The 25,888-nt window shown below is 49.4% G+C and overlaps 1 protein-coding gene and 1 long non-coding RNA gene across 5 annotated transcripts; one reads left to right on the top strand and one right to left on the bottom strand.

The window, feature by feature from the left end:
• Positions 1-86: 86 nt before the first annotated feature.
• On the bottom strand, positions 87-10,450 carry B3GNT3 (UDP-GlcNAc:betaGal beta-1,3-N-acetylglucosaminyltransferase 3). Of its 4 annotated transcripts, none has more exons than XM_082207006.1 (2): positions 10,349-10,450; positions 87-3,237 (listed from the first exon to the last, which is right to left on the bottom strand). In XM_082207006.1, exon 2 carries the CDS (start codon positions 3,229-3,231, stop codon positions 2,086-2,088), a length of 1,146 nt encoding a protein of 381 aa, XP_082063132.1. In that variant the 5' UTR covers positions 3,232-3,237; positions 10,349-10,450; the 3' UTR covers positions 87-2,085. The 4 variants fall into 4 exon arrangements, with proteins under 4 accessions (XP_082063132.1, XP_082063131.1, XP_082063133.1 ...); XM_082207005.1 differs by lacking the exon at positions 10,349-10,450 and adding an exon at positions 4,980-5,075; XM_082207007.1 differs by lacking the exon at positions 10,349-10,450 and adding an exon at positions 4,934-5,013.
• Positions 10,328-25,491, top strand: LOC309523224. The gene is made up of 3 exons (XR_014215284.1): positions 10,328-10,438; positions 13,464-13,553; positions 25,036-25,491. It is a non-coding gene; the product is annotated as an uncharacterized lncRNA (long non-coding RNA).
• Positions 25,492-25,888: the final 397 nt, after the last annotated feature.

The following is a 25,888-nucleotide window of genomic DNA, read 5'->3' as shown; positions in this document are numbered from 1 at the left end:
TTTTCTTCCTAATGTCTCAACAAAGAAACTGAATTGTAATAATGTTACATTGGGGGGGGAATACGAAAGAGAGACATTACACACACTTTTGTAAATCAAGAAAATATTTAATAAAAAAAGGAATGTTCCCCAGGCCACGCCCCTCTCCCTGGGCCACGCCCCTTCTCCATGGCCACACCTCTCTCCAGGGAAGTGAGGGGCGGGTCGTCCATCTGGGAAAGGAGCCCATCTGGGAGAAGGAAAAGCCTGACCCTAAACTTGCACTGCCTTGTGGGATATTTTGGGAGAATAAATGTGTAAACCCTGCAGAAATCTGGAGCGGAGTCCCTAAGGTAGTTGGATGGTGCCTTGTCTGCCTCCTTCCAGCAAATCCTGCAGCCCGGCTGCTGCCCAACGTCTTGCTCTGCTTTCCTTTGTTACCCCGTCAGTGAGGCCAAGGGGGGAGGTCTCATTGTCTGGGCCATGGGTAGGCAAACTAAGGCCCGGGGTTTGGATCCGGCCCAATCATAGCTGTCAACCTTCCCTTTTTTTGCTGGAAATTCCCTTATTCCAGCGTGGTTTCCCACTGCATCCGGCTGCTATCCCGGATTGTTAAGAGATCCCGTAGACTGTCCCCAGGACAGGTGAGGCTGCTGATCCCTTATTTTCGAAGCTGCTGATCTCTTATTTTCAAATCTGAAAGTGAAAGCTATGGGCCCAATCTCCTCCTCAATCCGGCCAACGGACGGTCCGGGAATCAGCATGTTTTTACAGGAGTAGAATGTGTCCTTTTATTTAAAATGCATCTCTGGGTTATTTGTGGGGCATAGGAATTCGTTCATTTCCCCCCCCCCCCAAAAAAAAATATAGTTCGGCCCCCTGCTGAAAAAGCTTGCTGACCCCTGGTCTGGGCAGCCCAGGACGCCCAGACACAAGACCCAGGCCTGTGCCAAGGGGGGGTCACTTGGGTGCTGTTAGTGCAGCAGTTTGACTCCACGCCCCAAAGACACACTCCGTTGTGCCTCAGGAGCAAGGGCCAAGATCAAAGAATTGCGGGCCTGTGGTACAAATTGAGCAACAGGTGGAGGAAACTTTGTGATGGATTGCTCGTCATTCCTGGCTCTGGAACAATGGCAGTCCCTGTAAGGCACCACACACCCTGTTTATCTGGCCTTTACGAAGAACATCCTGCTTTAGCGTCTGTCAATCAAGGCCAAAGGAAGCAATTATGTAAGCAAGGGTGAGCACAGCACCTGAATGCAAATCCAGTCAGGAGCCACTGCAAATCATAGCATCCTAGAGTTGGAAGGGGTCCTCCCCCCCCCACGAGGAAGGCTGGGCTGAGAGAGAGAAGAGAGAGACTCCAACCACCTTGAAGGTCCACACTGAGTGTCACAGCTGAGTGGTGGGATTCAAACCCTCGTCCCTCCTGGGTCCTGGTCCAACACACTAACCACTGCACCACCACTCCCTTTCTTCGTTTGCTGACGTGGGAACGAAATATCACCCACACCAGCCTCATGGCTGCTCCCCAAGCAGGAACTTCAGGCTGCCCTTTGCCCAACCCAAACCACAGCTGCCTCTTTTCCACAAGGAGGACAGAACCATAGAACCTTGGAGTTGGGAGATAAAGGAGTTTTGGGGTTCCTGGGCGCAGCACGTCCTGCCAGGAAGACCCCAGAGGAGTGTTGCATTGTGGGTCAGGATTGTCAAAGCTGCTACAATTTCAATGTTCAATTCTTTATTGCCATCCCTTTTGCAAAGGCTTTCCCCTTTGAATAAGTCAAACCAGTCCAAGAGAAGCCAGCTGCACCCGAGCCATCTGCTCGGCTGACACTGAAGGGCTAAGGGCGAAGAATAAATTACCCCAACAAGCCCCACCCCACCCATAGCTGCCGCAGCCCCTCAAATACAGAGACACACACCTTCCCTACAGTTCTCTGTCCAGGGGAAAAGAGTTCGAGAGAGTGGGAAATCCCTCAAGGAAACATTGCCCTCTGCTGCAGGAGACGAGTTCGAGAGAGGAGCAAATCCTGCAAGGAAAGGGCATCCTCCATCGCAGTTTCCCCCATTCACACACACATCCAAAATCCCCCCCCCCCAGCCTCAGAGGTTTCGGAAAACGACTTTCTTCCCGCAGACCAAGTCTGGTTGGTGGATGGCATCCCACATCACCAGCATCTCGTAAGGAACGAATCGGTGCACCAGGAGCAGCTCCTTGTAATAGCAGGGGTCGAAGGACTCGAGCTTGGACGAGGGCACGCGCACCCCCACCGTGCGGATGCCCATGTGCGAGGCGGGCGCCAGTCCCGCCCTCTCCAAGCACATGCCCAGGTAGACGTCGTCGATGGGGAACAGCTCAATGCCCAGGGACTTTTGGTAGATGGTCCGCGAGGTGAAGCCGGACATGAGGACCCCTCCGCCGCCGCAATAGGGCGGGTACGACTTGGAGGTGGTCACCTGCTCGGGGACGTAGTACTTGCTCCACTTCTCGCGGATGGGGCCCACATTGGTGATCAGCTGCCCCACAAAGAGATGCTCATCTCCCGCACCCGGGGTGCCGAGAAGGTAGCGCACCATGTTGTCCGTGTTGGCGAAGACGTCGTCGTCCCCGTTGAAGACGAACCGCACGCCGGGGCAGCGAGCCTCCATCCAGGTGTGGAAGAGGACCTGCTTGAGCGTCAGGTTGAAGAAGCTGTCCTGGAAGCCCCACTGCAGGATGTCCCCGTGCTCCTCCGTCTCCAGCCGCAGCAGCCGGCCAAGCTTGCGGGCATCGCGGGCATTCCCCGGGACCCCCGCCAGGAAGACCCTGCGGATGTGGACGCCCTCAAAGGTCCGCTCGCGGCCCCAGGTCTTGCGGATGATCTCCCGGCGCTCGTAGTTCCCCGGAGAGGACTTGATGGCCAGCAGGAGGAAGACCTCGTGCGAGGACTCGGGGCGCCCGCATTTCTCCGGCAAGTCCAGGAGCAGCGGGAACACCTTGCAGTGCTTGTAGCGCAAAAAGTCCTGGATGTGGCCCGGCAGCTCGGCAAAGCCAGGGACGCTGGCCACGGAGACGTTCTCGCGGCACTCGGCAGCGGGGCTGCGCCAGGGCTGGGTGGCAGCAGCAGGCGTGGATGGACTTGGGGTGGCAGCTCTGGGCTCCATCGAGACAGCAGGGTCCTCGTCCGTCTGGAGGAGAAAGCAGAGCCCCATGAAGCCCACCACACCCAAGACGGCAGCTTCCACCTTGTAGGACCAACGTCGCGACATTTCCACCTGGGAGAGAAGGGAAGAACAGAGGGGGTGAGAGGCACACGAGGCATTCCTGTGTTGCAGGGGTTGGGCTGGATGACCCTTGGGGTCCCTTCCAACCCTACAGCTCAGGGAATGAGGTAGATTGTCTCTCAGACACATACGCTCACCGAGGACTGATCCAGGCGGGAACCAGGAGTAAATCACACCATGCAAATAGGAGTGGACTCTTTTCTGTTGGCAAGCTCTCCTGGGGGGGACGGCAGACCCCCAGTACCTCCCAGCGTCTCCCAGTGGGCACGTCTCTGGAATGGCATGTCCCTTCACTCCCGAGTGCCCCTCTGCAACACTTCTCATACGAAAAGTGCACACCAATCTTTCGGCATCACGCAGCAAGAAGGTAGAGACATCCGAAGATCTAAACTATGTTTTATTCACAATATATACAGAGAATCCATAATCACGTCTGTGCCTTCCAAACTCTGGCAGAAAACCAGAAAGCATACAGCAAAATGAAAGTACAATCCAATAACACTCTCCGACGGAAGAGATAAGACCGTCTTCCGTTCCCACACTCTTCTCAGACATCTCATGTGATTTATACTAATCACACTAACCAGCATCAGTTACGTAAAATCCTAACATTTTCTAGCAAAAACAGTATCTGCACAGGCTGTCAAGCCTAGTGAGCACAGCAACTATTCCCCAGTAGGACATGACAAGAGACAGCAAAGGTTTAAGTCTCTTGAGAGCCAGTGTGGTGTAGTGGTTAAGAGCAGTAGACTCGTAATCTGGGGAACCGGGTTCGCGTCTCCGCTCCTCCACCTGCAGCTGCTGGGTGACCTTGCGCCAATCACACTTCTGTGAAGTCTCTCAGCCCCACTCACCTCACAGAGTGTTTGTTGTGGGGGAGGAAGGGAAAGGAGAATGTCAGCCACTTTGGGACTCCTTCGGGTAGTGATAAAGCGGGATATCAAATCCAAACCCCTCTTCTTCCCTTAGTTTCCTTTTCTCTGACCTGCGGTTATAATTACAGTGGTACCTCAGGTTACATACGCTTCAGGTTACAGACTCCGCTAACCCAGAAATAGTGCTTCAGGTTAAGAACTTTGCTTCAGGATGAGAACAGAAATCGTGCTCTGGCGGTGTGGCGGCAGCAGGAGGTCCCATTAGCTAAAGTGGTGCTTCAGGTTAAGAACAGTTTCAGGTTAAGTACGGACCTCCAGAATGAATTAAGTACTTAACCTGAGGTACCATTGTATTCCTAGATCCTCTTCCTCCTTCCCAGCCAAGACTTGGTCTCTCTCTGTGTGTGTTGTGGCAACAAGTCCCGCAGAGCCCCTGGTGCCAAGCGCTTGTTATTTCCCTGTTTGCTTTCTCCAAGCCACAGGCTCCAATTAAAGGAGTCCTTATCTGGCAATATCTCCCAGCAAACAATCTGCACAGCCAGCCCAGAGACCTTTCAAAGTGCAAAGGCAGCAAGGAACAAATTCCCAAAATGCAAAAAAGAAAAGAAAAGAAACTTTAAAAATCCTTTCAAGATGGTGAAATGGAGTCATAGAATTGGAGGGTTGGAAGGGACCCCGAGGGTCATCCAGTCCAACCCCCTGCCATGCAGGAAGCACAGGAATCCCTGGCAGGTGGCCCCCCCAACCTCTGCTTAGCAACCTCCCAACCCCTTCTTTCATGGGAGTCCACTCTGCCATGGAAGGACTCTTACCCTCAGAAACTTGTTCCTGATGATAAGCCAGAATCTCCTTCCCCACCCTTTGGATCCTGCCCTCTGCCAGTTGCATCTTCGACTTGAGCAGTTCTTTGGTCTGTTTCGGAGAAAGGAACTCCCTGCACCCCGCGGCACTTGGCCTCTGCTTGCACCTGAAGCCACTGCTTCCGCTCTTGCTTCCTTTTCTAGCTATTTTGGGGTCTGTTTTGCAACCTCCGACAATTACCGGAAGGCATTAATAACTCAGTTTCCTGCAATGACTTTGCTAAGGCATAAACTGACTCCAGACCAGTTGGGAAATGCTCTCTTTGATATATTTATCTCAGGGTGCTTCACTCATCAAAACACAGGGAGCCGCGTCATTTACCAGTCGGGGGGGGGGGTTGTGGACTAGATGGCCCTGCAGTGGCTTTCCGGCAGATTTCAGGATTGAACCTGAGGACTTCTGCAGGAGCTAAGTTTCTAGACCTCATGCTTTTGGAAAAAAGGATGGGTTTGAATGGAACACCAGAAGTTGCTTTGCACTGAGGCCTAATGAGCAGCTCTCCCCAGTAAGTCTTGCCACAATGATGCAGTTGCAGACCCTCCAGGGTCCCAGTTTCCCAGGGACAGTTCCGGAACTACAAATGCTGTCCCGGTTTCCCTCTTGACCCCAGAATGCCCCGCTTTCCCTTTTTCTCCATGTCTCAGAGAACAATGAAAAGTGGTCTGCATGTAGGTGCAAAAACAGAGCCCTTCTTTATCCGGAAAATAAAATCCCTGCACCAAATGAAGGACACAATGACGCTGCCAGACGGAGCCCTGCCTATCATTTTGAAGGCAACGGTCACCACTCTGCTCCAAAGTCTTCCACAGCCAGCCATGTCTCTGCCTTATTTGCAGCAGCAAGAACTGATCGGCAGTGGAACAGACTCCCCTGAGAAGTGGTGGACTCTCCTTTCTTGGAGGTTGGGTGGCCCTCTGTCTGGGATGCTTCAGCTGAGATTGAGCCTTGCAGGGGGTTGGGCTGGATGACCCTCAGGGCCCCTTCCAACTCCACCTTTCTATGATTCTCCCTGCTAACCATTCCTGCCTTGCAGGGGGTTGGATGAGATGATCCTCAGAGTTCCTTCCAACTCTGCACTTCTATGATTCAATGCGCCTGTCTTCTCAGGGGCTGGAGATCCCTAAGAGCTGAGGAATCCAGATAGACTGTCCCTGGACCTGGAGGTTCCAAAAGAAGAGCTGGATTGCTAGATCAGACCCAAAAAGGGCCCGTCTGTCCAGCATCCTGTTCTCACAGATGCCCTGCAAGCAGGATTCCAGCAAAAGTGCCCTCTCCCCTCCTGGAGATGCCAGGCACGGGGATTCAGGAGTACACATTGCCTCTGACTGTGGAGCACAGCCACCCTGGCTAGGAGCCATCAATAGCCCTCTCCTCCTCCATGGATTTGGCCAATCCTCTTTGAAAGCCATGTTAAGTTGGTGGCCACTCCTGTGGCAGGGAGTTCCACAGCTTAACTCTGAGCACCTGTGAGAGCAGGAGCTGGCCTGATCTCATCAGGTGGTTCTTCTGTCACCGGTGGAATGTTGCAGGGCTGCAACCAAACCAGAGGCCGCGTCAAAAAGGGGACCCCTCCCTCATCGGGCAGACCCCACCTCAAGTCACATTCCAAGCACACTCGCCCCATGGCATTCGCCTCTGCATTGCACACAAAACTGGCCCCAAGAGAAATCCAGCCCAGGACATTCTGCTAGCTCAGAATGCAGCTAAGCTGGTTTCTTTGCGGGTGGAAATTGCCATCAGCCTCTTTGGACTCAATCCAAGGTGGCCAAAAATGAGGAGGGGTCCAGCCAGGGCAGTGCTGTGTGGTGAGGAGGTCAGCCGTTTCACACAGAATCATCAAAATGGAAGGGTCCCCGAGGGTCATCTAGCCCAACCCCCTGCAATGCAGGAATCTATCACCCAACGTGGGACTCAAACCCATGACCCTGAGATTCCAGTTGTATAGTTCTGATAATCTAGCTGCGATTCCTTGTTGTGAACAGGTTCTCAAAGTCAGGCTGAGAGTGAGCGACTGGCCCCCAAGGCATCACCGCCCAGTGAGCACTGAGCAGGGAGATTGGGACCCTGGTTCCTCGCTGGTCCTAGTCCAGCACTCTAACCACTGCGCCACCGCTGCCTCCACAAATCTCAGCTAGATAGGAACCAGGGCAGGGGGTTGGGCTGGATGACCCCTGGGGTCCCTTCCACCTCTAATGTTCCACGAATGGTCTAGCTCAGCAGAAGGCAGCTTTGGCTACATCAACCTGTCCTGTTTCAATCTTTTTGGGAGCCAAATTCAGGGTGACCTCTACTCAGAGTAGACTCACCGAAACCAGAGCAAGCTCAGTGAGTCACGCCAGCTGATTTGGGCAGGTTCTGCTCCGAGTGAGATGCCACCTCCGGAGGAAGAAGTGGCTTTTTTTATTTTGCAAACGGGACCAAAAAACAATTTCCAGAGAAAAAAGGAATAAATCTGTCCTCTGGGGAGGTTGCCTAATCATCGCGGAGCCCCGGCTGGTTCTGCCACCCAGACAGTCCCCGGGAGTCAACAGTTTCTTAACGGGGACCAGAAATGCCTGTTGGGCGAGTCGCTCTTTTGCAAGAGGCCCCAGGGCACGATAGGCAGTAATAATTTGGCAAAATCTGCCCCAAGTTAACCGTGAGTCACCAGAGGCAGCCTGGGGAGCAGGGCTGAGCTTGGGTGCTGGATCTCCGGTGAACTTGGAGATCTCACGGGACCCAGAATCCAGGGGTTGGGGGGACCCCAAGTGTAGCAGGAGCCAAAAGGGGGGGGGGCAAAGCAGCCCACCCAGCCCAGCACCCTGTCCTCCCAGTGGCCAAATGTCCCCAAGGACTGGGGAATGGAGATAGACTGCTTCTGGCCCTGGAGGTTCTACAAGCGTACAAGGACCTGGCTGGATCAGGGAAATGGCCCACCAATCCAGCATTCTGTTCTCACAGCAGCCGACCTACTGCCACTTTTGGGAAACCCCGTAAGCAGGATTTGAGTGCTAGAGGCAACTCTCCCCTCCTGGTTTCCAGGAGCACTGAGACCTCAGACTCCGGAGGGCAGAGGAGCATGAAAAATAAAAAACACCAATGCTATTCTAGGCTGTTGCAGCTTATAAATTTGCTTTATTCACATATTTAGGCCTGGATTTAGATGGAGAGAGTGCAGACCTGACATCCTGGTCGTCTCATGAGGGGTTTGTTCCCCACTAGAGACCAAAGCATCTCCAGAGGGAAAATGTCAGGTTCTGCACTTAGGCAGGAAGAACGAGATGCACAAATATAAGATGGGGGACACCTGGATTGCCAGTAGAATCATAGAATGGTAGAGTTGGGAGGGACCCCAAAGGTCATCTACTCCAACCCCCTGCAATGCAGGAATCTCAGCTCAAGCATCCATGACAGATGGCCCCCAACCTGTGCTTAAAAGCCTCCAAGGAAGGAGAGTCCATGTGAAAAGGATTGAGGGGTCTTGGTGGACCACAAGCTGAACAGGAGTGAACAGTGTGATGCAGCAGCAAAAAAAGCTAATGCCATCCTAGGCCTCATCCACAAGTCTAGTTTCCTGATCAAGAGAAGTCACAGTGCCACTCTATTCTGCCTTGGTCAGACCACACCTTGGTCAGTCCTGTGTCCAGTTCTGGGCACCACAATTTAAGAAGGATGTTGGCAAGCAGGAAGGTGTGCAGAGGAGGGTGAAGGAGATGATCAAGGGACTGGAAAGCAAGCCTGATGAGGAACGGTTGAAGGAGCTGGGTATGTTTAGCCTGGAAAGAGGAGACGGAGAGGAGACAGGAGAGCCATCTTCAAAGATCTCAAGGGCTGCCTCAAGGAAGGTGGAGCAAGCTTGGTTTCTCCTGCTCCAGAGAGTAGGACGTGAACCCATGTCTTCAAGTGACAGGAAAGGAGCAGCTCCTCCATGGTTTTGGTCTAACCTGGAGATGCCCTCAAGGGCTTGAGCTCAGGTACCTGCATGCGGAGTGAATGTTCTGCTGAGCTACAGTCCTCCCTAGAAATGAAGGAAGAGTCTAGTCTCTTGGTTCCCAACAAAAGGATGGCATAAGTAGGAACACTGGATGCTGCTGAGTCTTCCAGCTCAGCCGGCAGCAGATCTCCGGGACTGGGGTCAGGGTGCCTCTTCCAGCCCTACCTGGAGACATGGTGGGGTTCAAATCCCCCCACCTGGCCATGACAGGTCTGACCTGGGGAGCCAGCTGTGTGCCCTCTCGGTCTAGCCTTCCTCGAAGGATTGTTGTACAGTTCACATGGAGAGAGAGAGCGAGAGAGAGAGAGAGAGAGCCACATTCCCCCTTCTCGCTGGCTGGGATCTTTGGAACTCCCTTCCTCAGGAAAACAGCCCAGATCCTTCCTGGCTGAAGATTTCCTTGTTCCAACAGTCTTTGGGGAGCTGACTGCTTTAATGAAAAGTTGCTGCTGTTTCTATTTAAAACAGATTTTATAGATATAGATAGTCTTATGTCTATCAATGTTTAACTGCTTTTTAATGACCCCCACCCGAAAAAATGTGGTTCTTGCTTTTATATGTCAGCTGCCTTGAGTCCCTTTCATGTGGCGTATAAATAAATACATAAGAATAAATGAAAGCATCTTCTGGAACAGCCTGCAGGGCGCGCCAGCCTCTTCTAGCTCTTCCAAACTACAACTCCCAGAGGCCCCAAACCAGCGCCACGCAGAGGACATCAATCCCTGCAGGGCTGATCACCGCTGCGCCTGTTTACTGCTCAGTGCGGCTCTTCATTTTTTGGATTATTTACTTTTTATACCATTTAACTCTTGCCAGTTTTTAAAAAAGAAATCTTCATCCAGAAATAGTGTTTAACAGCTGCAAAGATTTATAATAGCTAAAAAGCAAACACTAAGATTATAAAGCAATAGCTAAAAGGTAAATGCTAAGGTTATAATAGCTTAAAAGTGTTTTAAGGTTATAACAGCTAAAAACTGGAAGGGAAAAAAGCACACGTCCCACTACACCTGAATGGGTTGAGAAAAATCTGGAAACTCTGAGTAAGATAATAATTACAACCAGCCCTGCGTGTTAATGGGGAGGAAATAGATTTATTTAATTTTTTTGGCAATGTTTTGGATCAACAAGTTCAGAGACAAAGTCCAGCCTAATGCTCCTTTGAACCTGCTGTGACAATATTTCTTTATCATGGATTTATTGTGCTTATCTGGAGGAGAATAATAATCATAATAATTTATTATTTATACCCCGCCCATCTGGGTGGGTTTCCCCAGCCACTCTGGGCGGCTTCCAACAGAATATTAAAATACAATAGTCTACAGACACACATCCTAATTCTAATTGGGGTTTTTTGTCCCCCCCCCAAAGCACCAAGGCTTCTGAATGGACTCACCCAGAGACTGAGCCTCCTCTCCGCCTTGCAGGACTCCGGCAAAGAGTCCGTGTTGCCTCGCGCACCTGGTAGCCTGACTCACCTGGGCAGGTAAGGGGGCGGGGCCAGGCACGGCCAAGGGGCGGGGCTTGAAGGTACCCCCACGCCCAGAGCAAGGTCGGCTCCAAGCACCCCAAAAAGGAAGGGGGGAAGCAGAGCGAGGTGCTGCCTGGCTTTGTGGAAGGAGAGCCTGATAAGATTACAGGTGTGTGTTTGAGCGAGAGAGAGAGAAAAGAGGAATAATCTCAAGGGCGAGGAGGAAGGGAACCAGATCTCCCAGGCAACACCTGGGCGGCTTAATTTCCCCTCGCTGGACCCACAGGGTCCAATTTTGTCTTCTCCCCACCCCGTTTTGGAAAAATAGTAGTAGTAGTAAATAAATGAATAAATGCACTCTACAGTTCTACGATTCTCAGACAGTATTCGTGTTTATCATGCTTTTTATCATGTTTTTATGACTGGTGCAATATCACCCTGGGATCTTTTGATAAAAGGGTATATAAATGGAATAAATAATAATAATGTTGCAACAATATGTAGCAAAAAGGGGGGGGAGAGAAAACAGACTTTATAAATTGTTATTTCATACAATTAATCTGCCAGTTGGTTGTAAAGGGAAAGCGGTTTGCAAGGAAGATGAAATGATAATGTTACCACTAAAAATTTAATTTGGCTAATTAAACCATCTGTTGCCTTTTAAACGGGGTGGGGTAGCGTGCTGTTTTCATTTGTTACTTCGCTATGTAATTTTCTGTTTTTATATTGTACGCCGCCCTGTGATCCTCAGGTGAACAACAGTATATAAATGTCATAAATAATAATAATTTAAAACCTGCAGAAAGTGTGCAAACCACAATAGATTAAAACTTTAGAAAGAACACATCTTTTAACTGCTGCGAGAGTACAATTGGCAGGACGGGGGTGGGGGGCAGAATCATGACAAGGACTAACCATAGTACGATGCAGTTTGGCAAACAGCATTATTGGGGAAAGTGACTCAAAAATCAGCAGCAGCAAGGAATTAAGATTAAATTGTGAGTGGTTAACTTCTACTCGGGAACAGAAGTCTGTAATTAAGTCTCTGTTGGCGATTCATGGAGGCTTTGTAAAGAATCACAGAATCATAGAATTGCAGAGATGGTGGGACCCCGGGGGTCATCCAGTCCAACCCCCTGCAATGCAGGAATCTTTTGCCCAAAGCAGGGCTCAAACCCACGACCCTGAGATTGAGTCTCCTGCTCTGCCAGTTGAGCCATCTCAGACTCTCTTCCACTTGCCTGCGCAGTGACTGAGCTCAGGTAATCACAGTTACAAAATGTATTGTTTGAGCGACCTGCATAGACAAAGGCGGAGAAAGCCAAAGAGATGGCTATTCTTTGAAACTGATTTATGACTCTTGGCTCATCTGAGAATAAAACTGTATATGTTTAAAATGTTGAAACTTGATAAAAATTAAATTGGAAAAAAATGAATTGAGGGGACACCAAACTAGGAGGGGTCACAGGAGATTCAAAATAATAACACATTGCAGACCTGGGCGCAAACTAACAAATGAATTTCAGTCGGGACAGATGCCAGTTTGGCACTTGGGCAGGAAGAACCAGGCACCTGGCTTACTAGCAGGGCCTGTGAAGAGGCTCTCTAGGGGTCTTGGTGGACAAGCTGAACACGAGTCCACAGGGTGATGCAGCAGCAGAAAAAGGGAGTGCTCTTCTAGGCTGTATAAAGAGAAGCATAGTGTTCAGATCAAGGGACGTGGGTGGCGCTCTGGTCTAAACCACAGAGCCTAGGGCTTGCCGATCAGAAGGTCGGCGGTTCGAATCCCCACGATGGGGTGAGCTCCCGTTGCTCGGTCCCTGCTCCTGCCAATCTAGCAGTTCAAAAGCACATCCAAGTGCAAGTAGATAAATAGGTACCGCTCCGGTGGGAAGGTAAACGGCGTTTCCGTGCGCTGCTCTGTTTCGCCAGAAGCCGCTTAGTCCTGCTGGCCACATGACCCGGAAGCTGTACGCTGGCTCCCTCGGCCAATAAAGCAAGGTGAGCGCTGCAACCCCAGAGTCGTCCGCGACTGGACCTAACAGTCAGGGGTCCCTTTACCTTTAGTGTTCAGATTAAGGGAAGAAACAGAACTGCTCTCTTCTGCCTTGGTGAGACCACACCTGGAGTCCTGTGTCCAATTCTGGGTGCCACAATTTAAGAAGGGTGCTGGCAAACTGGAATGTATGCAGAGGTTGTCTGTATGCCAACAAGAGCTTTTCTACCATGGAAAGGAGGTTGCGTACTCTCCTTCCTTGGAGGATCATAAGTGGAGGTTGTTTGACCATCTGCCAGGGTGCTTTAGCAGATTCCTGCTTTGCAGGGGGTTGGAATGGATGACCTTTGGGGTCTCTTCTTTGACCTCAGAAGATGTTGGAGAGTTAATTGGAGAGTTCTGAAACTGGTAGGGTGACCATGGGGGGTATAGTTGTGATTCTGACCCTGCAGTAAATAACTACACCAGGTGTCAGCAAACACCAGGGGTCATTTTCAGCAGAGGGCCGGTCCACTGGCCCTCAGACCTTGTGGGGGGCCGGACTATATTTTGGAGAGAGAGAAAAAAACAAATTCCTATGCCCCACAAATAACCCAGAGATGCATTTTAGAAGACATCTGAAGGCAGCCCTGTTTAAGGAAGCTTTTAATGTTTAACAGACTATTGTATTTTAATAATTTGTTGGAAGCCGCACAGAGTGGCTGGGGAAACCCAGCCAGATGGTCGGGGTATAAATAATAATATATTATTATTATTTTAATTATTGCAGTGGGTTGGGCTGGATGACCCCTGGGTGCCCCTTCCAACGCTGTTTCTAGAAGAACAGCACCTGCAGCTATGCCCAGTTTGTTGTTCCCCAGGCATGATGAACGCGTGCTGCAGCGGCCATGTCACCATCCCTGAGCAAACAGTCAGGAGCTCTGACCAGACTTTCCTGTTCCACCTGCAGGCTTACTTGCAGACACCCTGTTTGCACTGGATGTTCTCTCTCTCACACACACACACATTTTCTTCCTTCTCCCCTTCCACCATCGTCTTGCACAGCCTGCGGACGTGCAATGAAGCTGAGTGTTGTGAAATTCAGGACAGATAAAAGGAAGCAGCGGAGCTGAACCGTGGTACTCCAAATGGCTAGTACAACCTTTAAAAGAAGTCTGTAACGAAATAATGGGAGGAAAAAGGGCACCAGAGTCGTGGAAAGAAGTGTATATTACACTTGTACAGAAAACAGAGACTGAAAAGACTCGGCTGAAGAACTACCGCCCCATATCATTGCTCAATGTGGATTACAAAATCTGTGCAGACATTTTGGCTAAAAGACTAAAAAGAGTGCTAGTGGAAGAGACACCGTATTTTTCGCCCTATAGGACGCACTTTTCCCCCTCCAAAAATGAAGGGGAAATCTGGGCATAGGCGCCGACTCCATGGGGCCTGAGGGGGCCCGAGCCCCCTCAATAATTCGTTTGGGGGGGCTCAGCCCCCCCAATAATTTAAGAAAATTATTAAGACTCTCCTCCCTGGAAGAGAGGGGAGTGGTTGTGGGCGGGAGCCCGAGCTCCGCCTCCTGGCCGGGGGCCTTAGGCCCCGCCCCTCCTCACCTGGGCTGGCACCCACGCCCACCGGAGGCAGCCAACCAGGTGTCTCCGGTGGGCGTGTTTAGCAGCTTAATGCTGCGGGGCCAGCTCCGCCTCCTCCTCCTCGTCGTCCCGCAGCGAGTCAGGATAGTTCCCCGTTCGTTCCCAGCAGCGACGACCACGTGGATCTGACTAAGAAGAGAAGCTTTAACATAGAAGTTTTGCCTTACCTTTTCTCTACGATAGTTGATTTGGGAGGGTTGAGTGCCTCTGTGTGTGCAAGTGGAGTTTGTGTGTGTTGATTTGCTCTATCTGGGGAGTCTCTTTGTACATCCCATCTAGCCTCCTTGTTTAGCTAATTTGGAGTGTGTGTGTGTCTTCAACGTTGCTGCGCTGTTTGGGGAAAAAAGCGGGGGAGCTTTCACTGCTACGTTTTTGTGGGTGCTAATTCTACTCTGCTAATATTACCCCTCTTACTGCTAAAGGCTTTCCTTAATTGGAGAGTCTGTGGGTTTGCAGAAGCGATTGTTTAAATCTGTGGGGTGTGTCCTGAGACTGTGTGTGGATATATTGAGTGTTTGTGCGATTGCAGAAACGCTTTACTTTGAATCTGCTGGTGTGTGTGCAGAGTTCGTGGGGGGGTATATTTGCCCACCGGGTCTGTGTGTACCTCCGGAAGTTTTTCACTTCCCGGAAGCAATGCTTGTCTCTTTAAACTGCTCCTCAAGCTGCTGATTTTCAGCGGTCTTAGCATTGGTTGGGGGTGCAGGCATTGAAATTGTGCTTAAAATGGCTGAAGGTGGTCATCTCTTTGCAGACATTACATTGAGGCTGCTTACCTTACACGGACCCAAGCCTCCATTGTCCTTCAAACCCCTTGTGTCTCTCTCCGTGCTTTGTTTACCCCCACAGGCACCCTCCGCCCCCATCGTGGCTCCCTCCTGACTCTGATTTCCTTTACCAACCCCCTTCCCCCTTATGGTTGCTGGCTGTGCCTTTAATTTATAGTTTTACCCTTCCCCGTGCTGCGGCTCCCTTCTGGCTCATATTGACATTCCGTCCTATTGTTGTCGGTTGTGCCTTTATTTTATAGTTTTATTTGCCTTGCATTTATCATTATATTAGCTGTTTTCAGCATTTGTCTTACTTGGGAGACTAAGTCACCCCCTCCCCATTATCCTTCGCCCTCCACTCCCCCCCTCCCCCCAATAATTTAAGAAAATTATTAACTGAAAAGAGTGGTGTGAATCATGATAGTGGTTTTTTTTAAAATAAATTTTTATTGGTTTTCCAAACACAAAATAAAAACAAACAATGCACAATACACAGACATACAAACATATAAACATGTATAATTTCATACACTTGTTTTCATACACCTTACTTCCCGGACTTCCCCATACCTCCCTTTTTCTGCTTCCTTGTTTTACATTTCTTCAGCAACTCCTCCAATTAACTAATTATTCAATTCAATTTCTTTTAAGTTCTTCTTTAACTTATTGATTACAGCTGCAATTCTCTATTTCCCTATTCCTTGACATCTTATCACTCCTCAATTTTACAACAGTTTTAAAGATATATTTTACATTTCTTCCAGTCTTCTTCCACTGTCTCTTTCCCCTGGTCACGGATTCTGCCAGTCATCTCCGCCAGTCCCATATAGTCAATCACCTTCGTCTGCCATTCTTCCAGCGTGGGTAGTTCTTGCGTCTTCCAATACTTTTCTAAAAGTATCCTTGCTGCCGTGGTAGCATACATAAAAAACGTCCTATCCTTCCTTAACACCAATTGGCCCACCATGCCCAAGAGAAAAGCCTCAGGTTTCTTAGGAAAAGTCCTTTTAAGGACTTAATTTCATTATAGATCATTTCCCAAAAGGCTTTAATCTTCGGACAGGTCCACCAAAGGTGGTAGAAAGTACCTTCAGCCTCATTACATTTCCAACATTTGTTATTGGGCAAATGATAAATTTTTGCAAGCTTAACTGGGGTCATATACCACCTGTAAATCATTTTCATGATATTTTCTCTTAAGGCATTACATGCCGTGAACTTAACACTGGTGGTCCATAACTGTTCCCAGTCAGCAAACATAATGTCATAATGAATCATGATAGTGTTACGGTGCTGCGGGCACACTTAGAATTTGTCCCGGTGCGCGAACCTTCGTGTAAAGTCTGGCGGGCCAGTGCTGCGGCCGCGGCGACATCAAAAGGACTGGAGCAGAATCGCCTGGAATCCTCCACCTCGCGTCGCCTTGACGCTTCGAGACATTACGACGCCACGGCTATATAAAGCCCACCCTGCTGGCGCAGTCATTCAGTGTGTTAGTTTCGTTCAGTGCATGCTGCAGACGTGTTTAGCGTTCCGACTTTAGTGATTACTTTTAAAAAACTTTAAAACTCACTAATTTTCATCTAAAATTTAGAAAACTTCCCGGGGCAGGACCCTGGTATGGGCCCCCCCAATATTTTTTATAAGTCGGCGCCCCTGAATCTGGGTGCGTCCTATCGGGCAAATGCAGGCTTTCGCTGAAGCTTGGAGAGCGAGAGGGGTCGCTGCGCACCGACCCCTCTCGCTCTCCAGGCTTCAGGAAGACATCCGCAGCCTAGGCAGCCCTGCGGGAGTTCCCGCAGGGCTGTCTAGGCTGCGGATAGCAGCCTGCTTCCCGGAGCACCGGGTGCGCTGAAAGCAGAGCACCCGGCGCTTCGGGAACACATCCGCAGCGTGGGCAGCCCTGCAGGAGTTCCCCGCAGGGCTCCCCACGCTGCGGATAGCAGCCTGCCGCCCAGCGCGAGGGGCGCCCTGATGCAGAGCGCCCCCCGCGCCGGACAGACATCGGCCAGCCCCACAAGCTCGGGGGACAGCAGGGAGGCGCAGCGCCGCCATCCCGCTGTTCCTCGACCTGGTTTGGTTTCCCCGACCTGCTTTGGGGGGGGGAATAAAGGGGAATTTTTTTCCCTTTATTTTCCCCCAAAAAAACTAGGTGCGTCCTATGGGACGGAGCGTCCTATGGGACGAAAAATACGGTACATAAAGACCAAGTAGGCTTTCTCCTGGGTAGACATCTATCTGATAATGTGAGAAACATAATCAATATTTTAGAAAAATTACAAGTGAACATAAATACTAAGGCAGTTTTATATTTGTGGATGCGGAGAAAGCTTTTGACAACATTTCTTGGAGTTTTATGAAGAAGAACCTACAGGGGATGGGGGGTAGGCCAAGGTTTTGAAAACGGTATAAGTGCAATTTATTCAGAACAAAAGGCTAAATTAATTGTAAATAACGTGGTGACGGAAGAATTTAAGATAGAAAAAGGGACACGACAAGGTTGCCCAATCTCCCCATTGCTTTTTATGTTGGTCCTGGAGGTTCTGCTGAATATGATTAGAAGGGACTGGTTGGTTAAAGGTATACAAGTCGGAGCTAAACAGTACAAGTTGAGAGCATTTGCAGATGACTTAGTATTGACGTTACAGGAGCCAGAATCTAGTACCAAAAGGGTTTTGGAACTGATTCAAGAATTTGGTCAGGTTGCAGGATTTAAACTGAATAAGTTAAAAACAAAGGTTTTAGAGAAAAACTTAACTGTGATGGAGAAAGAGAGGTTTCAGAATGAGACAGGTTTAACAGTGGTTAAGAAAGTGAAATACCTGGGGATTAATATGACAGCTAAAAATGGGGATTTATTTAAAGACAATTATTAAAAATGTTGGACTGAAGTGAAAAAAGACTTAGAAATCTGGTCAAATTTAAAGCTTTCACTGCTAGGCCGTATTGCTGCAATAAAAATGAATGTATTGCCTAGAATGTTGTTTTTGTTTCAAACATTGCAAATTTTGGACAAAATGGACTGTTTTAAGAAGTGGCAGAGAGATATCTCTAGATTTGTCTGGCAGGGCAAGAAGCCTAGAATAAAATTTAAAATACTAACAGATGTAAGGGAAAGAGGTGGATTTGCCCTGCCAGACCTTAAACTTTATTATGAATCAGCAGCTTTTTGCTGGTTGAAAGAATGGCTACTTCTGGAAAACACAGACATTTTGGATTTAGAAGGTTTTAATAATGTATTTGGATGGCATGCATACTTGTGGTATGATAAGGTTAAAGCACATAAAGCATTTAAAAACCATATTGTCAGGAAAGCATTGTTTAATGTTTGGATAAGATATAAGGACCTATTGGAAAATAAAACCCCAAGGTGGCTGTCACCGATGGAAGCGAAGGCTCAGAAAAAGCTTAATATGGAGGTCAAATGGCCGAAATATTGGGAAATTTTGGAACAAGAGGGAGATAGACGGAAATTGCAGAGTTTTGAGAAATTAAAAAACAAAGTGCGAGACTGGCTTCATTATTATCAGATAATGAAGGCATACAATTTGGACAAGAAAATTGGCTTCCAGGTGGAAAAATCAAAATTAGAAACAGAACTGTTAGAACCCAAAACTAAGATTTTGTCAAAGATGTATAACTTGCTGTTGAAATGGAATACACAGGATGAAAAGGTGAAATCTGCTATGATTAAATGGGCACAAGATGTTGGACATAACATAATGATGGCTGACTGGGAACAGTTATGGACCACAGGTATGAAGTTTACGACATGCAATGCCTTAAGAGAGAATATTATGAAAATGATATTGTCAGGGAACTGCCATCAGAGAGAAGAGGAGAGGTAAGATGCTCCAGTGATGCAGGGGAGGGAACTAGCAAGGAGAGAGAGAGAGCTTCCACGGGGGAAGGAAATCCAGGGGACACCAGGAAGAAAGGGGAAGCTGAGAGTACGGCGGAGGGGAGGCTCCGAGACTCTTCCAGTGAAATCAGCGGAGAGAGCACAGGACCTCCGCTTGGCACGCCCACGCTGCGCAGAAGGCTTCCACGCAGAGAATCTAGGAGGAGACTTGGAGTCAAGCAACTTTTATGTTGGAAGAAATTTAGGTCACGCCCACTGACGGATTCTGCCAGTGACTAAGACAGTCACGTTTCAAGGGCTGTCAAACCAGGGAAAGTTTTAGCTATACGACTAGTTTGGAGCAGTTTGCAGTTTACGCACAAGCAACCCCAATTCCCGTTACAGCAATCCGTCAGTCTCTTGTTGCTTGTGCGGAGAGCAGCAGAGGCAGCGTCATGAGTCAAGCTGGAGGAGCAGGCGCCGGAGAAGGGGCCAGGAAGGAACCAACGCTCGAAGAGAGAAACAGAGAGTTGGAGCAGCAACTGGCTATACTAGCGGTGCGGCTGGATGAAGGGCGGACTCAGGATGCCCAGGGGAAGCCCACCCCCATCGCAAGGAAGGAACCGGGACTAGTGCAGAAGTTTTCCGGCAACCCCAGAGACTATAATGCATTTAAGACAGAAGTGCAATATGCGCTGGACCTGCAGCATGAGGACTTTGTAGATGATGGGGGGAGGGTCGCTTTTGTGATAGGGCACCTGGAAGGCGGGGCCAGAGAATGGATTAGGCCCTTAATGGCATCGGAGAATGCCGCCTTAAAGGACTTGAGGAAATTTTTTAGCGCCATGGACCATATGTTCTCAAGTGATGTGGAGCAAAGCGTGACACGTAAGGAGCTGATGGCGTGCAAACAAGGGAACCAATCAGTGAGAGAGTACTGGTCACGATTTGCAATGCTAATCCACAAACTCGGGTGGGAACTGGGTTCAGAACCAGTGCAAATGCTATTTGAGGAAGGCTTATCCTCTTGGGTAAAAGATGAACTTTCCCGTTCGCCCCACCCGCAATCGATGGACCAGCTGACTAAAATGGCGCTTGCTGTGGGAGTATGCCAAGAGGCGCGCGCTCTGGAAAGGCGGGAAGGGAGAGCGGAGCGTTGGCATGACAATCGCATTCCAGACGTGCCTGGGCCACCTGCACCGCCCGTGCCGCCCGCAGAACCAATGGAAATTGGAGGAGCGCGCACGTGCGGGGTTTCAAACTCCGGCGAGGTTCGCAAGAAAGAGGGGAAAACGACCAGGAAGTGTTTTCTGTGCCTACAGCCGGGACATTTTACCAGAGTCTGCCCTCAGAGAAAGGCGTGGCAAGGAATGGTGGGGGCCGCTGGGGGAGAGCAGGAGCAGGGAAACGGCAAGGCTTGGCTGCAGGAGAGCGGGCACAGCAACCAGTGAAGGTGCCCAAACCAGACCCCCCCCCCGGGCAGCCATAGAGGTGGTGCTAGAGCTCCCCAACGGACACCCTATTAAGGTGAAGGCATTGCTGGATTCTGGCAGCTCTTGCAACTTCTTTAGCAGGGATTTTGCACTAGAACACCAAAGCCAGGTGGTGCCTCTCGAACACCCCCTGCAAGTAACTACCATTGATGGGAGAGAACTCTGGGGGGGGGAAGTGACCCACCAGACCCCTCCCATGAAAATGAGGGTCTCCAGACACACTGAGACAATTGCCTTTCACATTGCCACATTAGCAGGGCCACCAATCATACTGGGAATGAGCTGGCTGGCACTGCACGATCCAGTAGTAGGGTGGCACCAGCGGACAGTCACCTTTGGGTCAGCTCACTGCGTAGAGCACTGCCACGAAGGGGAAGCCCCGAGGATGGCAGTAGCCAGGGTGGCAGGGATGGCGGTGGGAGAAAAAGTGAGAGTACCACCTCAGTATGCAGACCTGGAAGAAGTCTTCAGTGAGAAAGAGGCAGATAGACTACCCCCTCACAGGCCCTTTGACTGTCAGATCAACCTACTCCCAGGGGCTCAGTTACCAGTGGGTAAGCTGTACGCCATGTCGGACAGGGAGATGCAGGAGTTGCGGAAGTTCATTGACAAGAACCTGAAGGGGCTTCATACGAGAATCAAGGGCGGTGGGGGGCAGTCCAGTGTTCTTTGTGGACAAAAGAGACTCCAAGGAGCCCCGCTTGGTCGTAGATTATAGGTCGGTCAACCGGGTATCGGAACCAGTGACCTTCCCAATGCCCAGAATTGATGACATTTTGGCCAGGGTAAGGAAAGGGAAGGTTTTTACCAAGTTGGACCTTCGAGGGGCGTACAATTTGATAAGGATGAGGGAGGGGGATGAATGGAAAACCATGATGTTCACCCCTCTGGGGGCCTTTCAGTACCTTGTGATGCCCTTCGGATTACAATCGGGCTCCAGCACATTTCAAGCATTCATGCACCACGTGCTGGGGTCCCTGCTGTACAAGAATTGCGTGGCCTTCCTGGACGACGTGCTTATCTACTCAGAGAACGAGGAGCAGCATGTGAAAGATGTCAGGGAAGTGCTGAAAAGGCTGCAGGAGCACCAGCTGTGGGTCAAACTGGAGAAATGCCAATTCCACGCCCGAGAGGTGGAGTTCCTGGGTTACAGGTTGTCGGACAAAGGCTTGGCAATGGACCCAGGCAAGGTGCAGGCGGTACTAGAATGGAAGGCTCCCAAGACCCGGAAGGACGTGCAGAGGTTCCTGGGGTTTGGAAACTTCTACAGAAAGTTCATCAAGAACTTTGCCCACTTAACGGCACCCATAACTGATTGTCTCAGCAGCAAGAAGTTTGAATGGACAGCAGCAGCTCAGGAGTCTTTTGAAAAGCTAAAGAGGGTGTTCACTTCGGAGGAGCAACTCTTACACATGGATCTGCAGAAGCCTATGAGGGTGGAAACAGACGCGTCAGACAGAGCGGTGGGAGCCGTGCTGCTCCAGCCAGGAAATCGATCCGAGTGGAAGCCGTGTGCATTTTTTTCCAGGAAGCTGAACAAGTCGGAGCAGAATTACACAGTGTATGACCGGGAATTACTGGCAATTCATGAAGCCTTTCGACGTTGGAGACATTTCCTGATAGGCGCGAAGCACAAGATCCAGGTGTGCACGGACCACAAAAACCTGGAATATTGGAGGACTGCTCGAGTTCTCAACCAAAGACAGGTGCGGTGGGCACAGGAGTTTTTCAAGTTCTTCTTTGAAATTCAGTATGTGCCCGGAAAAGAAAACGTCAGGGCAGACGCCCTCTCCCGTAAACCAGAGTACGTGGAAGGAGAGGGAGAGCCAGAAACACGACATGTGATACCCGAGGACCGATGGGTGTGTGGGGGAGTGTTGATAGGGAGACAAGAACTAACTGGGTTGACGAGGAATGACGGGTACGCACAAACTAAAATCGGAGATACGGGACGCAGAAGAAAATCAGGGGGGTTTTGAGGAAAAGGAGGGGGCGCTGTACTATAAGGGAGCATTGTATGTACCAGAAGGGGACTTGAGGAGAAAAGTACTCAAACAACTCCATGATAACCCCACGGCGGGACATTTTGGTCAACACAAGACCATGTTGCTAGTCACCAGGCAGTTCTGGTGGCCAAGAGTGAGGGAAGATGTTCGAGAATACGTAAGGGGGTGTGAGCGCTGCCAGAGGGCTAAAGGGGAGAGGGCAGCACCCGCGGGGTTACTGGAGCCCTTACCCATCCCGGAAAGGCCATGGGAGGTGGTATCCATAGATTTTATGACCGATTTACCCAAGTCCAGGGGGAAAAACAGCAGTCATGGTGGTAGTGGACTTTATGACCAAAATGTGCCATTTTATTGCTTGCTCGCATGCAGTGACAGCAGAGGAGACAGCCAGACTGTTTATAGATCACGTTTTCAGGTTGCATGGCGCACCCTTGAGGGTTTTGTCCGACAGAGGCAAACAATTTACTTCCAGGTTCTGGAAGAAGCTCATGGGCCTGCTGGACATCGAAGTGAGCTTCTCGACGGCCAGACACCCGGAGACCAATGGACAAGCAGAAAGAGCTAATAGCGTACTTCAGCAGTACCTTCGGTGCTACGTCAACGAAAGGGGAAACGATTGGGTGGAAAAGCTAGCGCTGGCCGAATTTGCATACAATAACGCTGAACATGTGTCCACGGGGATGAGTCCCTTCATGGCCAATTACGGGTGTCACCCCAGGGCCTTCCCAGGGGAGGGGGAGGGGAGGGGGAGTGTGCCGGCGGCCGAGCAATTTGTGGAAGAAATGGAAGCTTTACACCAGCAACTTAAGGTTAACCTGGAGAGAGCTAAAGAAGTATACAAGAGGCAGGCAGACAAGCACCGAAGAGAAGGGGAGACTATAAGGGTGGGAGATCAGGTGTGGTTGTCAACCCAAGGGTTACCGTTCAAAGGGGGGTGTAAGAAATTACAACCGAGACAACTGGGACCTTTTGAAGTAACGCAGCAGGTAAACCCGGTAACCTTTAGGCTGAGATTGCCCACCAACATGAAGCTACACCCGGTGTTCCACAGGTCCTTGCTCTCACCGTACAGGGAGGGGTGGGAATGGCAGGGAGGAGAAAGAGAAATCCCCAGGCATCCACGGGTGGAGGAAAGGGAACTCAGTGGGCAGGCAGCGGAAATCCTCGATTCAAGGTGGAGAGGGAGAAGGGTGGAATATTTGGTAGCCTGGGAAGGGGAACCAGAGTCGGAAAACGCTTGGGTTCCTGCGGAAGAGATCAGGGATGAGTACCTGCAGGAGGAGTTTCATAGCAGGTTCCCAAGGAAGCCCAAACCCCTTGGCAGGTTCTGGAGAGAGCAATTTGGCACCACGGAGGATGAAGAAGAGTTTGAGGGGTGGCCAGCCTCAGAAGAGGAGGAAGGAGGGGAAGCCGAGGAAGAGGAATCCGACTGGGGAGATTGGGCAGCGGAAGGAGATAGCAACAGATGGGGAGCGGTGTTTGAATCTTCTGAGGAAGGGGATAGCTCCTTCCCAGGGTTTCCCGCGTTGCCGTCCAAGGAATGGACGGGAGAGGGAGAAGGCCCTGGGAGGGAAGTGGATGTCAGGGAACTGCCATCAGAGGGAAGAGGAGAGGTAAGACGCTCCAGTGATGCAGGGGAGGGAACTAGCAAGGAGAGAGAGAGAGCTTCCACAGGGGAAGGAAATCCAGGGGACACCAGGGAGAAAGGGGAAGCTGAGAGTACAGCGGAGGGGAGGCTCCGAGACTCTTCCAGTGAAATCAGCGGAGAGAGCACAGGACCTCCGCTTGGCATGCCCACACTGCGCAGAAGGCTTCCACGCAGAGAATCTAGGAGGAGACTTGGAGTCAAGCAACTTTTATGTTGGAAGAAATTTAGGTCATGCCCACTGACGGATTCTGCCAGTGACAAGGGCTGTCAAACCAGGGAAAGTTTTAGCTATACGACTAGCTTGGAGCAGTTTGCAGTTTACGCACAAGCAACCCCAATTCCTGTTACAGATATACTGGTGGTACATGACCCCAGTCAAGCTTGCAAAAATCTATCATTTGCCCGATAATAAATGCTGGAAATGTAAAGAAACTGAAGGTACATTCTTTCACCTTTGGTGGACGTGCCCACGGATTAAGGCTTTCTGGGAGATGATCTATAATGAAATGAAAAAGGTATTTAAATATACCTTCCTGAAGAAACCAGAGGCCTTTCTCCTGGGCATAGTCGGCCAATTGGTGCCAAAGAAAGATAGAACATTTTTTATGTACGCTACAACAGCAGCAAGAATTCTCATTGCAAAGTACTGGAAGACACAAGATCTACCCACTCTGGAAGAATGGCAGATGAAGGTATGGGACTGGCAGAAATGACTGGCAGAATCCAAGACCAGGGAGAAGAGTCGGTGGAAGAAGATTGGAAGAAATTTAAAGACTATTTACAGAAACATTGTAAAATTAATGAATGTTAGAATGATGTTAGAATGAAATTAAGTGGTTCTAGCAGCAATGTCATAAAGGTGTATGAAAAAATGGCCGGTTAATAGGTGAGAATCTAAAGCTATAAAATATTAAGTTAAAGGACTAAGACAAAAACAAAGAGGGAAAGGAATTGCTGAATTAACCAATTGAACTGGAATACAAAAAAGGGAGGTGAGAGGAGGTCAGGGAAGCAAGGAAATGAAATGTAAGATACGGAAGGATTAATTTGTTTTTAAGTGTTTTTTCTAACTTTTTTTTCTATATTTTGTATTTTATATGTTTCCCCCCCTCTATATTTTCCCTTGTCTCTTTTATTTTTAACTATGTAATTTTTTGTTTCTGAAATTTTAATAAATATCTTTTTTTTAAAAAAAATGAACTGTGGTACTCTCTGCCACAGGATGCAGCAATGGCCAGCAACTTGGATGGCTGCAAAAGAGGATGAGGGCCAATTCGTGGCTATGGATGGCCGTGCTCTGCCTCCACAGTGGAAATGCTTCTAGGTGGCAGTTGCAGGAAACCACGAGAGGATGGTCTTGTGTTCAAATCCTGTTTGCGGGTTTCCCGTAATGGGCATCTGCTTGGCCTCTGTGAGAACAGGATATTGGATGATGATGATGATGATGATTTGCTAGGCATGATTCAATAGCCCCTTCTTATGTTTCAATAATTTTTAAAAATGAAAAAATACTGTTATATTACCAAGCATTAATATATAGTGGTGTATATTTTTATTATCCTAATGTGCATATAATTGTCAATAACTATTTTTCTTTTTTTTCCATCCTCATTTGCTCTTTTCTTTTTCTTCTCTTTTTAGAAATGAAATTCTTCTAATAAAATATTAATAATAAAACATTCCAACTGTCTATTATTATTATTATTATTATTAACAACTATGCCTGATCCACTGCCTCTTGTGGCAAAGAGTCCACTTTATCTAAGCAGCCCTTCCTCTCCTCTCTCAAATCTCCCAACGTTCAGCTTCACCTGATTGTCTGAGAGTTCTAATGAGAAAAGGAGGAAAACTTCCAGTGGGAGGGAGTTCCGCAGTCCAGCTAAGCGCCGGGTGACACAGGTGCTTCATTTTCTGCATCCTGAATTTGCCAGCGTGGAATCTGCTTATGCTGTAAATGTGTTTCGAAGAAAGATTTTAGGAAACTTTAAAAACCAGCACACACAAAGTCGTTTTTTAGAAAAACAAGTGTTTTTTATTATTAAAAGAGCAACTTTTCCAACAGCAATTCTTCCCC

Source organism: Podarcis vaucheri, assembly GCF_965113315.1.
Source record: "Podarcis vaucheri genome assembly, chromosome: 18".
NCBI lineage: Eukaryota > Metazoa > Chordata > Lepidosauria > Squamata > Lacertidae > Podarcis > Podarcis vaucheri.
The sequence above is the reverse complement of the archived record's forward strand: the minus strand, read 5'-3'. Positions and strand labels throughout refer to the sequence as shown.

What these genes read in the sequence shown, in the direction of transcription:
- B3GNT3 (XM_082207005.1), bottom strand. Translation starts at nt 5,009, where the DNA reads ATGCAACTGGCAGAGGGCAGGATCCAAAGG. An exon ending in CAGAGGGCAGGATCCAAAGG is followed by an intron (nt 3,238 to 4,979) that starts GTGGGGAAGGAG and finishes CTTCTCTCCCAG; the next exon opens with GTGGAAATGTCGCGACGTTG.